Raw genomic sequence first — 15,088 nt, 5'->3', positions numbered from 1 at the left:
TGAAAGTTGTTGTCACCACCTAATTCCATTTTAGACCGTGATGGCGCCCAACACCATTGTTAGGCAAGCCAACACTAATCAAACTAATGGTTTCCCGTTTAAATAAAATACTAAGTGGATAACATTTCCTCATTTGTTAAAGAAATTTAGAAATTTGCCGATGTGACATAATTAAACGGTAGCAAACGAGTACAAATCGTAATCATATAAACAAAACCAAAATCATAAGTCTACTAGTGTGTGTTCCAAGACCTGGTGTCACAAGTATGTGGGCAATCTAGTAGAATATACAAAAGAACACTAGCCTACTGTCTGAAATGAAATAGACAGAAACAAAATAAAATATAAGGGAGACTCTGGCTGCTGTAGAATGGCTCGGAAGACAGCTCACCGTGAAGTCTCGAGATAGGGATCAAATCTGTGCACCAGACTGGTAACCAGATGCACCTACCTTAGATCCTGTACAATTAAGTGCAGAAGTGTATCGTGAGTACATAAATAATATGTGCCCAGTAAGTATCTAGCCTAACCTCGAAGAAGTAGTGACGAGGGGTCGACTCCGACACTTACTAGGGCCAATAACATGATAATATGAAATTCTAATTAAGCATGATATACAACAATAAGACTTAGAACAAGAAATAATTGAACAAGTCTTCAGAAATATTTAAGAGCTTGAATCACTTCCTTCCTTTAAAACATATGATCACACAAACAATGAATTTATACCGATTATGAGAGTAACTTCCAGTTTTTATTATCACACACGAATACCACCGAGGACGTTCGGCCCGATCCAACATAAATGTAAATTGTGCACTGCCGAGGGTCGAACGGCGCGAACCATAGATGAATCTATTACCACGCTCGCGAATCATACATGCAACGCTGTCAAATAAAAATTTATCAATAAATCATAACTCTTCCTTGAGTCTTTTCAAAATAAAGACAATTCGACTTGGTGCTTTTAAATCCTTAAAAATCCTCAACTCAGTTCCATTTGATACAGTTAACAATTATGATCAAATAACGGTGTCCACAAGAATTGTGTAAACCTAAAACTACCTGGATATAAACAGGAACAGTAGCTACGTATGAACTTTCGTCACTTCGTGCGTACGTACTCCCCCACAAATAACAACACATATTAATTAAGTTCACCTGTAGGGTAAGTTCCCTCTTACAAAGTTAGAAAAGATACTTACCTCGCCTCAAAGCTTACTTCCCAATTCAAGAATGCGCTCAAACCTCCAAATTTGATGCCAAACGACTCGGAAATAGCCAAACATAATATAATTCTGCCCGAACATACCAACAAGTTTGGAATCATAAAACGGACTCGCTCGAACTCTCCAAACGCCCGAAACAACATTAAAACTAAGAATCGCATCCCAAAACCAATTGAATCAAATTTAAGAACTTCAAGTTCTTCACCTCACTTCCAATGTGCCGAAACGTACTTAAACTACTCGGAATGACACCAAATTTTACGTGCAAGTCTTAAATGACATTACGAAACTATTCCTGGTCTCGAAATTCCGTTTGGACCTCGATATCACCAAAACCCGCTCGAAATCAAATTTAAAGGACTTTTAAAACCTTCAAGAACCAACTTTCACTATTAGGCGCTGAAATGCTCCCGGGTCACCCAAAACTCGATCCGGACATACGCCCAAGTCCAAAATCATCATACGAACCTATTGGAACCGTCAAATCCCGATTCTAAGGTCGTTTACTCAAAATGTTGACCGAAGTCAAACTTGACCTTTTAAGCCAACCTTAAGGAACCAAGTGTTCTGATTTCATCCCGAACCCTTCCAAATCCCGAACTAACCATTCCCGCAAGTCATAAAAGAGTAAAAGCATGTACGGGAAGTCTTATTTAGGGGAACGTTGTTCTAGAAGGTAAAATGACTTGTCTGGTCGTTACATTCTCCACCTCTTAAACAAACGTTCGTTCTCGAACGGATTTAGAATCATATCTGAAGTGCTGAATAAGTGTGGATATCTGCTCCGCATGTCCTCCTTAGACTCCCAGGTCACCTCCTCGACTGGTTGGCCCTTCCACTGGACCTTTACTGTGAAAATCCTCTTGGATCTCAACTGGTGATCCTGTCTAGAAATAATGGCAACTGGCTCCTCCTCATAACCCAAGCTCTCATCTAGTTGAATACTGCTAAAAATTAAACACTTGTGACAAGTCGGCGTGATACCTCCGGAGCATAGACACGTGAAAAACCGGATGAACCCTTGATAGGCTGGGAGGTAAATCAAGCTCATATGTAACCTCTCCAACCCGCCCCAACACCTCAAATGGGCCTATAAACCTTGGGCTCAACTTGCGCTTCTTCCCGAATCTCATAAGGCCCTTCATCGGCGAGACTTTCAAGAGAACATTCTCGCCTACCATAAATGATACACCATGCGCCTTCTGATCCACATAACTCTTCTGTCTAGACTGTGTTGTGCGAAGTCGCTCCTGAATCAACTTTACCTTTTCAAGGCATCCTTCACCAAATCAGTACCATATAATTTAGCCTTGCCATGCTCAAACCACCTGATAGGAGAACGACATCGCCGACCATATAAAGCCTCAAATGGAGCCATCTCGATGCTGGCCTGATAAGTGTTATTGTAAGCAAACTCGACCAAAGGCAAGAACTGATCCCACTGTCCCCCAAAGTCAATCACACATGCTCTGAGCATATCCTCCAAGATCTGGAATGTCCGCTCTGAATGCCTGCCGGTCTATGGAGGAAACGCAGTGCTGAGCTCTACACGGGTCCCCAACTCACTCTGTACGGCTCTTCAGAAATGCGAAGTAAACTGAGGGTCTTTGTCTGATATGATGGAAACAGGCACACCGTACAATCGAACTATCTCCCAAATATAAATCTGGACCGACCTCTCTGAAGTATAAGTAGTTGCAACTGGAATGAAGTATGCTGACTTGGTCAACCTGTCAGCAATTACCCAAACTGCATCGAACTTTTGCAAAGTCCGCAGCAACCCAACTACAAAGTCCATAGTAGTGAGTTCCCATTTCCACTCTGGTATAGTCATCTGCTGGAGTAAGCTACCTGGCCTCTGGTGTTCATACTTAACCTACTGGCAATTTAGGCACCTAGATACATACTCAACTATGTCTTTCTTCATCCGTTGCCACCAATAATATTGTCTCAGTTCCCGATACATCTTAGTTACACCTGGATGAATGGAATATCGAGAACTGTGTGCCTCCTCTAGGATCCTCTCCCTAAAGCCATCGACATTAGGAACACATAGATGACCCTGGAGTCACAGGACACCACCCTCGCCAATAGAAACCTCTTTGGCAATACCCTGTAGTACCGTCTCCATGAGAACTTCCAAGTGCGAATCATCAAATTGTCGAGCCTTGATCTGCTACAATAGTGAAGACTGGGCAACAACACATGCAAGAACTCGGCTGGGCTCTGAAATATCTAACCTCACAAGTCTGTTGGCCAAGAACTGAATGTCCAAAGCTAGTGGCCTCTCCTCTGCTGAAATGAATGCCAAGATACCCATGCTCTTTGCCTTCCTGCTCAAGGCATCCACGACTATATTCGCCTTGCCCGGATGATAAAGAATAGTGATGTCTTAGTCCTTCAGTAACTCAAGCCATTTGCGCTGCCTCAAATTGAGATCCCTTTGCTTGAAAAAGTATTGCAAACTGTGGTGATCAGTGTAAACCTCACAAGGCACCCCATATAGATAATGCCTCTAGATCTTAAGAGCATGAACAATCACGGCCAACTCCAAATCGTGCATAGGATAATTCTTCTCATAGGGCTTCAGCTGACGTGAAGCATATGTAATAACTCGCCCCTCCTGCATCAATACATAACCCAAGCCAACGTGTGAAGCGTCTCAATACACCATATACATCCCCGAACCAGAAGGTAACACTAGAACTGGTGTTGTAGTCAAAGTTGTCTTGAGCTTTTGAAAGCTCGCCTCACAATCATCGGTCCAACGAAACGGATCACCCTTCTGGGTCAATCTAGTAAAAAGTGCTGCAATGGATGAGAAGCCCTCCAAAAATCGGCGATAATAACTCGCTAGCCCCAAGAAACTCCTGATCTCAGACGCCGAAGTAGGACGAGGCCAACTCTGAACCGCCTCAATCTTCTTGGGATCCACCTCAATACCCTCGCCTGATACCACATGCCCCAAGAATGCCACAGAATTTAACCAAAACTTACATTTGGAGAACTTAGCACATAGCTTTTGTTCCCTCAAGTTCTGAAGCACCACTCTCAAATGTTGCCCATGCTCCTCCATGCTACGTGAGTAAATCAAGATGTCATCAATAAAGACGATAACAAAGGAATCGATATAAGGCCTGAACACCTTGTTCATCAAATCCATAAATGTTATTGGGGCATTAGTCAGGCCGAAGGACATCACTAGAAACTCATAATGGCCATAACTAGTACGGAAGACAGTCTTCGGAACATCTGAGTCCCGAATCTTCAACCGATGGTATCCCGATCTCAAGTCGATCTTAGAAAACACCCTAGCACCCTGCAACTGGTCAAACAAATCATCAATACGCGGCAACGAGTACTTGTTCTTAATGGTAACTTTGTTCAACTGACGGTAATCAATGCACATCCGTATAGTCCCATCCTTCTTCATCACAAATAATACTGGTGCACTCCAAGGTGATACACTCGGCCTGATGAACCCCTTCGCTAGCAACTCCTCAAGATGCTCCTTCAACTCCTTTAATTGTTTTGGAGCCATACGATACGGTGGGATGGATATAGGCTGAGTGCCTGGAGCCAAGTCAATACAGAAATCAATATCATGATCTGGTGGCATGCCTGGAAGGTCAGAAGGAAACACATCGGCGAACTCCCGGACTACTGGCACTGAATCAATCGTCGGAGACTCTGCGGTGGTATCCTGAACATAAGACAGATAAGCCAAACAACCCTTCTCGACCATATGTTGAGCCTTCAAAAAATAGATAACTCTGGGCAACTCTGGCATTGCTAAGGTAATAGTCTTGGCATAGCAATCAAGGATGGCGTGATATGGGGATAACCAGTCCATGCCCAGGATGACCTCAAAGTCGATCATATCAAGTAACAGAAGGTCCGCTCTAGTCTCGTAACTACAGAATGCGACTACACAGGACCGATAGATCTTATCCACAACCACAGAATTGCCCATATGAGTGGACACATAAACAAAAGTACCTAAGGACTCACGAGGAATATCAAGGAAATGAGCAAACAGAGATGATACATATGAATAGGTAGACCCTGGATCAAACAATACCAAAGCATCTCTACCGCAGACAGAAATAATATATGTGATCACGGCATCTAAGGCCAATGCACCTGGTCTGGCCGGAAAAGCATAGAATCTAGCTGGAGCGCCGGCTGGCTGGACTCCACCTGGCTGAACAATAACTGGATTACCTCCCCCTGCTTGGCCTCCACCTCTAGGACGGCCCCTACCCGCATGTCCCCCATCTCTGGGCGGTCAGACAGCTGGTGCTACAATCATGGGCTGATGACCCTGCTATACTGCCTTGCCCCGTATTCTGGGACAGTTCTCTTCATGTGACCCGGATCTCCACACTCGTAACAACCTCTCGGTACCATAGACTGCTGCCCCGAAGTCTGACCCTGATGGCCTGAATACCTACTAGAACAACCCCGGATGGCTGGTGGGCGGTATAAACTCTCCGGCATGGCACTGAAATAGGCACTGGAAGAACCCTGATGAGTTGGTGGACGATAAGAACTCTCTGGCATGGCACTAAAATAGGGTCACGCTGGAGCACCCCGAGGAGGTGGTGGTGCTGGATATGTGGGCCTGCTAGGCTGACCCCTCCTAAACTGACCTATGCTCCTAGCCGGGCACCTCTAAACTCTCCAGATAAAGGGGTCCTCTTGTCTTGCTGCATCTGCTCTCTACCCCTCTGGCGGTATCCCTCAATCCTCCGAGCAATCTCCACTACTAGCTGATAATTAGTACCCATCTCAACCTATCGGGACATGCTAGCCCGAATACCGGTGTACAACCCCGCAATAAATATCTGCACTCTCTCTATGTCGGTAGGAAGTATCATAAGTGCGTGGAAAGACAACTCATAGAATCTCGCCTCATAATCGGTCACTGACATATGAACCTGCTTGAGCTGCTCGAATTGACCTCGCAACTCTTCCCTCTAAAAAGGTGGAATATACATGTCCAAGAAAAGCTGTGTAAATTGGTCCCAATTCATGGGAGGAGAACCCTCTAGTCTGCTAAGAAGATAAGACTGCCACTATCTACGGGACATGCCCTCCAGCTGGAAAGTTGTGAAATCCACCCCATGGGACTCCAATATCCTCATGTTGTGCAGTTTGTCCCTGCACCGATCAATGAAGTCACGGGGATCCTCATGTCGCTCGCCCCCGAAGATAGGAGGGTGTAGCCTAGTCCATCTGTCCAATAGCTTCTGCAGATCACCGTCCGCAACTGGTCTAGGCTCAGGTGCAACCGCTATAACTGGCTGGGCTCCGCCCATGGGTAGTGTACCCGGAGTCTGATATACTGCAGTTGTATGCCTCGGAGCCTAGGCAGTAGGGGTCTGCTCTTCCCCTCCCACCTGAGATATGGATGGGTCTGCTAGAAATAAACCAGCCTGAGTCATAGTGTCCATGAACTGCAGCATACGGCCCATGACCACTTGAAAACCCGGTGCTGACATGAAATCTACCGAGGTTGGCTCTATGGCAGGCACCTCTCCCTGCTCCTCAATGATGGTATCCTCCACTGGATCTGCTGGTGGTGCTACCGGGGCAGCTCTAGGACGTCCTCGTCCCCTACCTCGGGTCGGTGCCCTCCCCCAGCCTCTACCTCGGCCTCTAGTAACGGGGGGAGCAGCTCCTTCCAGGTCTGGAATGTCCGACGTACGCGTCCTCACCATCTGTGAAAGAATGAGAGAAAGGGTTTTAGTATACCACCAATTGAACGATAGGAGATGAATAAAGAGTAATTTCCTAACACCCTATAGCCTCTCGAAGATAAGTACGGACGTCTCTGCACCGTTCCACAAGACACTACTAGGTATGCCCATAACTTGTGAGACTTACGTGAACCTAATGCTCTGATACCATGTTGTCATGACCCAATTCCATCTTAGGCCGTGATGGCGCCCAACACTATTGTTAGGCAAGCCAACACTGATCAAACTAATGGTTTCCCGTTTAAATAAAATACTAAGTGGATAATATTTCCTCATTTATTAAAGAGATTTAGAAATTTGTCGATGTGACATAATTAAACTGAAGCAAACGAGTACAAATCATAATCATGTAAACAAAACCAAAATCATAAGTCTACTAGTATGTGTGCCAAGACCTGGTATCACAAGTATGTGGGCAATCTAGTAGAATATACAAAAGAACACTAGCCTACTGTCTCAAATGAAATAGACAGAAATAAAATAAAACAAAAGGGAGACTCCGGCTGTTGCAGAACGGCTCGGAAGACAGCTCACCGTGAAGTCTCGAGATGGGGATCAAATCTACGAACCATACTGGTAACCAGATGCACCTGCCCAGATCCTGTACAATTAAGTACAGAAGTGTAGCGTGAGTACATAAATAATATGTACCCAGTAAGTATCTAGCCTAACCTCGAAGAAGTAGTGACAGTGGTCGACTCTGAAACTTACTAGGGCCAATAACATGATAATATGAAATTCTAATTAAGCATGATATACAGCAATAAGACTCAGAACAAGAAATAACTGAACTAGTCTTAAGAAATATTTAAGAGCTTGAATCAATTCCTTGCTTTAATATATATGATCACACAAACAATGAATTTATACCGATTATGAAAGGAACATCCAGTTTTTATTATCACATAGGAATACCATCAAGGACGTTCGGCCCGATCCAACATAAATGTAAATTGTGCATTGCCGAGGGTCGAACGGCGCGAACCATAGATACATCTATTACCTCGTTCGCGAATCATACATGTGACGCGGTCAAATAAAAATTTATCAATAAATCATAACTCTTCCTTAATTCTTTTCAAAATAAAGACAATTCGACTTGGAGCTTTTTAATCCTTAAAAATTCTCAACTCAGTTCCATTTGATACAGTTAACAATTATGATCAAATAACGGTGTCCACAAGTATGGTGTAAACCTAAAACTACCCGGACATAAACAGGAATAGTAGTTACGTACGGACTCTTGTCACTTCGTGCTTACGTACTCCCCCACAAATAACAACACATATTAATTAAATTCACCTGTGGGGTAAGTTCCCTCTTACAAGGTTAGAAAAGAGACTTACCTCGTCTCAAAGCTTACTTCCCAATTCAAGAATGCGCTCAAACCTCCAAATTTAATGCCAAACAACTCAGAACTAGCCAAACATAATATAAATTGATCAATCTATTGCTCAAAAGTTCATATCTCCACTATTAAAATGATTACTCAACCAAAATTGCAAGATTCCTAAAATTCACCCTCGGACCCACACGCCCCGATTCCAGAAATATTTGAAGAGAGTTGTTACCTATAACCTTAGGAACATAATATATGATTTTCACTAAGTTTCATAATCATTTTTGTGGTAAAATCTCATTTTTATTAAACCCTAGGTTTTTCATCTCAACCCATGATTTCTACCAATTTTCATGTGGAAACCTACCCATAATATATGTACTAAACTCATATTTAGAAAACATTACTTACCTCGCAAAGCTAAGTCGAAATCCCCTCCTAAGAAGCTCTCAAATCGCCCAAGAGTGGAAGAAAATATGATAAAAATGGTCCTACCCCGTAATAAATGAGGCTCACTGCCTCCAGCGGTTTCCGCACCTGCGGTCATAGGGCCGCACCTGCGCCCTCGCTTCTGCGGACAAGGGTCCGCTTTTGCGGAATTCACTAGGCCGGCTAGGACCGCTACTGCAGACGGGTACCCGCTTCTACGGAGGATGGGCCGCATCTGCGGAACCTGGGCTGCCCTCCTTTGGCCTCTTCTGTGAGGCTTGGCCCGCACCTACGAGCTCGCACATGCGGCTGACCAAGCGCAGGTGCAGTTTTGACAGATCTGGTACATCAGCTGCTGCTCCAAATTCTCATCTGGGTCCGAGCCTCGTCCAATTAACACTCGGGGCCCCCGGAGTTCCGCCCGAACATACCAACAAGTTTGAAATCATAAAATGGACTCGCTCGAACTCTCTGAACGCCCGAAACAACATTAAAACTAAGAATCGCATCCCAAAACCAATTGAATCAAACTTAAGAACTTCAAGTTCTTCAACTCACTTCCAATACGCCGAAACGTACTTAAACTACTCGGAATGACACCAAATTTTACGTGCAAGTCTTAAATGACATTACGAAACTATTCCCAGTCTCGGAATTCCATTTGGACCTCGATATCACCAAAACCAGCTCCAAACCAAATTTAAAGGACTTTTAAATCCTTCAAGAACTAACTTTCACTATTATGCGCCGAAACGCTCCCGGGTCATCCAAAACCCGATTCGGACATACGCTCAAGTTCAAAATCATCATACGAACCTATTGGAACCGTCAAATCCCGATTCTGAGGTTGTTTACTCAAAATATTGACCGAAGTCAAACTTGGCCTTTTAAGCCAACCTTAAGGAACCAAGTGTTCCGATTTCATCCCGAGCCCTTCCAAATCCCGAACTAACCATTCTCGCAAGTCATAAAACAGTAAAAGCATGTACGAAAAGTCTTATTTAGGGAAACGAGATTCTAGAAAGCAAACGACCGGTCAGGTCGTTACAGCCGTGTACACGAGGTGGCGAGTATGTGCACGAGCTAAATATGGAAAATTCTAGTTTACAATTGTGCATATATATGTTACATATTAATTAAATTATTTTATCCTGTTATATTTATCATCATTGGTCCATTTTTTATATTTTTAAATTACCTTGCCTTTTCTTGCTAATTGCTTTACATGTTTAGTTAAAGCTTCGTTTCTTTTATTTTGTGCTCATTATTTGAAGGTTGAATTTCTTAATTTAATTATTATTAATATGAAGTATTTGACATTTAAAACTTGGTATTGAGGCAAATTGTTAAATTTGTGAGATATTATTTTTGTTGAATTATTCACTCTCGAACATTTTATTGAGATTTTTGTATACATTGTGATTGAGCCGGAGCTCCTTATTGTGGAAAATAATATTGTTGTTGATTTATTTGGCAAGATGACATATTTGGGCACTTGAGGTGTGAATTATGATATATTGTGATATTGATACGCATGCGGTGGTATAAGGTCTAGGTGTTGAAACGCATGCAGTGAAATAAGGTGGGCTTGATACGCGTGGCTAGTAGGGGAACTACTAGAAGTCATGCGGTGTGATAAGGGTGGCTAAAATGCGGGATGCTATTTCGGAGAAAATGATTTCTTTAAAATTAAATGTGAAGGCTCCCACGCTGATATAAGGAAAAGAGTTATTGTGAATTTATTTATGATTTGGGACTACGAGGCGGTCCCTCGAAAGTTCCCTTGTTGATATATTTTTTCTATTGGTGTACTTGTCTTGATGGTTTTTTTCCCCCCTAAATATGTAAATTCCTGTTTTTCTTCTGTGATATATTATTTGCCCTTATTTTGTGCAGTTAAATTGTGACATACCCCTTACTTGATTTACTTCCATTGTCATTATTATTATATGGTTAAACCTTTCACCCTGTCTTTTTATTATTTTCAGTAGGGCCTAACCTGACCTCGTCACTACTCTAACAAGGTTAGGATTGGCACTTACTAGGTACCGTTATGGTGTACTCATACTACGCTTCTGCACATCCTCCTGTGCAGATCTAAGTACTTCCTATCAGACGAGGTATCAGTGAGCTAGCCGTACGCGGAGACTTCAAGGTGTATCTGCCAGCGTCCGCACACCTAGGAGTCACTCTCTGTTCTTACTATGTTGTTCTCCTTATTCTCTTTAGACTCTGATGTATAGAGACACTTAGTATTTCTTTTAGAAGCTTATAACTTATTTCTACTAGGTTTTAGGAGTTGTAACTATTTTAAATTGCAAGCTACTGGGTATTTCGCATAATTGATAGGCTTACTTAATCTTAGAGATTAGGTGTAATCACGACATCCTACGGAGGGAATTTGGGGTCGTGACATAAAGATAAACTTGAACGAATACACTATTCAAAATTCAAAAAATATCCCGGCATAATATACTGGAGTTCGAATTTTTTACATGTGAACTTCTAGCATAATATACTGGTCCAGCATAATATGCTGGAAGTTCATACACAGGTGCTCCAATCTCCAGTATATTATGCTGGAACTTTCCGTATGCTGGAGTTCCCTCATAATATGCTGAAAGTTCATACACGGGTGCACCAATCTCTAATATATTATGCTGGAACTTTCCGTGTGCTGAAGTTCCAGCATAATATGCCGGAAGTTTATACACAGGTGCATCAATCTCCAGTATATTATGCTGGAACTTTCCATGTTTGCAGCAAAATAATTGATATTTTTCAATAATTTTGCAAACGCTGGCTATTTTTCAATTACTAGTCGGAAAACTGACTAGCTCATGCTATTTTCACTTCTAATTTTGAATGTCAAAAACTTGAGCCTTTAATCAAAGCCACAAATAATCACTTCAGCCTTTGTTTTTTATAAATTAATGACTGGAGTTTGCTATTTATTATATTTGAAATTTAATTTTCAAATTTGAGTTTATTTCGAATAGATTTGAACGTTGAATGGTATGTTAGATTGTTAAAATTCAAAAAATAAATAGAGAAAAAAAAAATCAATTAAACATTTTAACAAAAACATCTTAAGTGCATACAAAAATTATTTGAACTTAGGTCTTAAATGCATGCAAAAAATTAAAATGTAATTTTTGCACTTAGAGACGGAAACGCTGGCATCCTATTCTTTGCGTGCATTTGCCTTTGAAGTGCAACTACAACAACAACAACAACCCAGTATAATCTCACTAGTGAGGTTTGGGGAGGGTAGTTTGTACGCAGACCTTACCCCTACCCTAGGGCAGAGAGGCTGTTTCCGATAGACCCTTGGTTCCCTCCCTCCAAGAACTCCCCAAACGTCTTGGTTGGAAGTGGAGGGTGCTCATCACTAGAGCAACTCACTCTTGTCTTTGAAGTGCAACTACTTGTTTGAAAAAGAATATATTAAAGAACAAGGACTTTATTTAAAGAGAAAAAGAAAAAGAAAGAGAACAAAAAAATTGGCCCATCCTTTTTGTGTATTTTCACAAACCAAGCAGAGATTTCCTCCACATAAAGGGAAGATCAAGAACCCTATCTGCCTATAATGGAGGAAAAGCAAAACAACAAATCTCCTCAAACCCAACTCTATTACTGGGGAAATACGCCAACAGAACAAGATTACTATAATCTCCAAGGTATCAAATCTACCAAATCTTTTTTCACTTCACAAAGAAAACTAACCCTATTCACAAGATCATGGCTACCCTCTGCAAAAAACCCTCCACGTGGCATCATTTTTATGGTACATGGCTATGCAAATGATATCAGTTGGACATTTCAAGCAACCCCAATTCACTTAGCCAAAAATGGTTTTGCCTGTTTTGCCCTTGATCTTGAAGGTCATGGCCAATCACAAGGTCTTAAAGCTTATGTACCTAATGTTAACTTTGTTATTGATGATTGTTTGTCTTTTTTCAAATTTGTCCTAACCCAAAATCCTGAATTTCAAGATTTGCCTAAATTCTTATATGGTGAGTCAATGGGTGGTGCAATTTGCCTTTTGATTCACTTAAAAAGTCCTAGTATGTTTAATGGTGCAATTTTGATAGCCCCCATGTGTAAAATTTCAGATAAAGTTAGACCAAGATGGCCAATTCCGCAATTCTTGACTATTCTTGCAAGATTTGCACCTACTTTGGCTATTGTACCAACAGCTGATTTATTGGACAAATCTGTAAAAGTCCCAGAAAAGAAAATTATTGGTGGGATGAATCCTAATAGGTATTTTGGAAAACCAAGATTAGGTACTGTACTTGAACTTTTACGTGTGACAGATTATGTTAGCAGCAAATTATGTGATGTGAATTTACCATTCCTGATTTTACATGGGAGTGCTGATGTTGTAACTGATCCAGAAGTGAGTAGGGAATTGTATCAATTGGCTAAAAGCAAAGACAAGACATTGAAGATTTATGAGGGTATGATGCATTCTTTGTTGTTTGGAGAGACTGATGAAAATGTTGAGATTGTTCGTAGTGACATATTGGCTTGGTTGAATGATCGGTGCTGAGAAATCTGTACTTTAATGTTTTATTCGTATCTAATTCATATTAATCTTATTTCTAGTTCATTAGTGTGTGACATTTGTGGTAAATAAATGCAAACTTTAGAAATATTTCTCTAAGATTGATTTAGATTGGATTATTAGTACTTGAATGAATCATACTGCTGCATGATTGTGGAAAAGCACGTTGTCTATGCTCAGTGATCTTTTTCTATCTGTCTCGAATTATGGGAACCTATACATATTAATACATTTATACCGGGATCTCCAGCCAGAATCATACGTGCAAGTTTCCTTACATTTGGCTCGTCCGTGCTTTTCGGGGCGTTGGTTGTGACACGGCATTGGAGAAGAGGGTGGAACTGTACACTTTTGTGTTCTGAGCATTGTTCGAGTGAGTAGGCAGCGCCTATCAAGCAAAGCTTTCTTAAAGATGTTGGGCTGGTTCCTTCTTTGGCAGAATTATCTTGTTCCTTTTCGACAGAATTATCCGCTACTCGTGCTGGTGGTATATAGCAGGTATTTAGGAGAAGCCCAAACACCATAAAACTAACATGTTTATGCTTAATGCTTCTGATCATTTTGAAGCAAAAAGAGTTATGTTTACTTTCAATCAACCGCGTTTGACTTTAGTGGCTTTGAAATCTTGAGTATTAGGTTATTTTGGAAATGTGGCCATTATAGCATTATGCATAAGACCATGTCAATAAATCTAATCCATATCTGTGCTCGAGATCAAATACTACACTTACACTACAACTTCATAGAGTTGCAAATCAGAAAGTATTGAGTTTCTGTTTTTCTTTTTGGGATGAGGAGAAGAGGGTAATTCCCTTTATGTGCCTTAATTTTGTTACTTAATTTTGTGCACTTGACAAAAAAGTTACTGTACAAATTTTGCAAAAAGTAAAGGTCCCACCGAGATTTGAACTCGGGTTACTGGATTCAGAGTCCAATGTCCTGACCACTAGACCATGGGACCGTGTTTGTTACCCTGTTTCGCCCTTAAGGGTATAAAACACCCCTACAAAACCAATTTCCAAATTGCCCATCGCAATTACTACCCATAGTTTTATCGTCCTTGAAAGCATTTCTTATAAATATCTAAATGTCTAAAGATTTCCAAGTTAGAGTATAACGTTTCTTTTGACTCAACATTAAATGTCAATTAAAGAAAGGGCAAATTCCAGCGGAGGCAAATATTAGGTGATTTCTTCCCATCTATTCAAGCCTTGGTGGATAGAGTTACCTGGTACCTGTTGTTGGTGGGAGGTGGCAGGTATCCCGTGGAATTAGTCGAGGTGCGCGCAAGCTGGCCCGGACACCACGGTTATCAAAAAAAAAAAAAAGTCCGATACACTAAGCTATTGCTATGTGCGAGGTTCGGAGAAGGGCCGGACCACAAGAGTATTGTACGTAATCTTAACCTACAAATGTCAATTACTTTCTTGTATTTTGTGGTTGATCCATAGTTAAAAGAGGTATATAAAGTAGAGATTGGATTGTTTAAGCGATCGTACTTCGTACTGTGTTGGTAACTCATACTTAGATCTTCACCATCCTCCATTAGACCTGGTCACGCATTGAATTCTCAAAAGGGAAAATTTTGTGCCCAAAGTAAAAAACCATCATACACGCAGATCAAACAAAAAAAGAAGTAAAATCAAATCATCTTCTAAATACATAAATTCGTTTTGCTCTTTTTCTTTTTCTTCTTTTTCCTTTTTTTGAGGGTGGGTGGAGATGTACCACAATTTATCCATTAATATTAATGCATAAA

At 41.3% G+C, this 15,088-nt stretch overlaps 1 protein-coding gene and 1 non-coding gene across 2 annotated transcripts; one reads left to right on the top strand and one right to left on the bottom strand.

The window, feature by feature from the left end:
• Positions 1 to 12,233: 12,233 nt before the first annotated feature.
• On the top strand, positions 12,234 to 13,417 carry LOC107812700 (caffeoylshikimate esterase-like). Its single transcript, XM_016637854.2, has one exon. The coding sequence runs from the start codon at positions 12,349 to 12,351 to the stop codon at positions 13,312 to 13,314; it is 966 nt and encodes a 321-aa protein (XP_016493340.1). The 5' UTR covers positions 12,234 to 12,348; the 3' UTR covers positions 13,315 to 13,417.
• Positions 13,418 to 14,218: 801 nt separating this feature from the next.
• TRNAQ-CUG (transfer RNA glutamine (anticodon CUG)) lies at positions 14,219 to 14,290 on the bottom strand. Its single transcript has one exon. It is a non-coding gene; the product is annotated as a tRNA-Gln (tRNA).
• Positions 14,291 to 15,088: the final 798 nt, after the last annotated feature.

The sequence above is a fragment of the Nicotiana tabacum genome, chromosome 14 (assembly GCF_000715075.1).
Source record: "Nicotiana tabacum cultivar K326 chromosome 14, ASM71507v2, whole genome shotgun sequence".
NCBI classification, from domain to species: domain Eukaryota; kingdom Viridiplantae; phylum Streptophyta; class Magnoliopsida; order Solanales; family Solanaceae; genus Nicotiana; species Nicotiana tabacum.
Note: the sequence above shows the minus strand (reverse complement) of the source record. Positions and strands in the feature narration are given on the sequence as shown.

Coding starts and splice junctions, on each gene's coding strand:
- LOC107812700 (XM_016637854.2), top strand. CDS start 12,349: ATGGAGGAAAAGCAAAACAACAAATCTCCTCAAACCCAACTCTATTAC.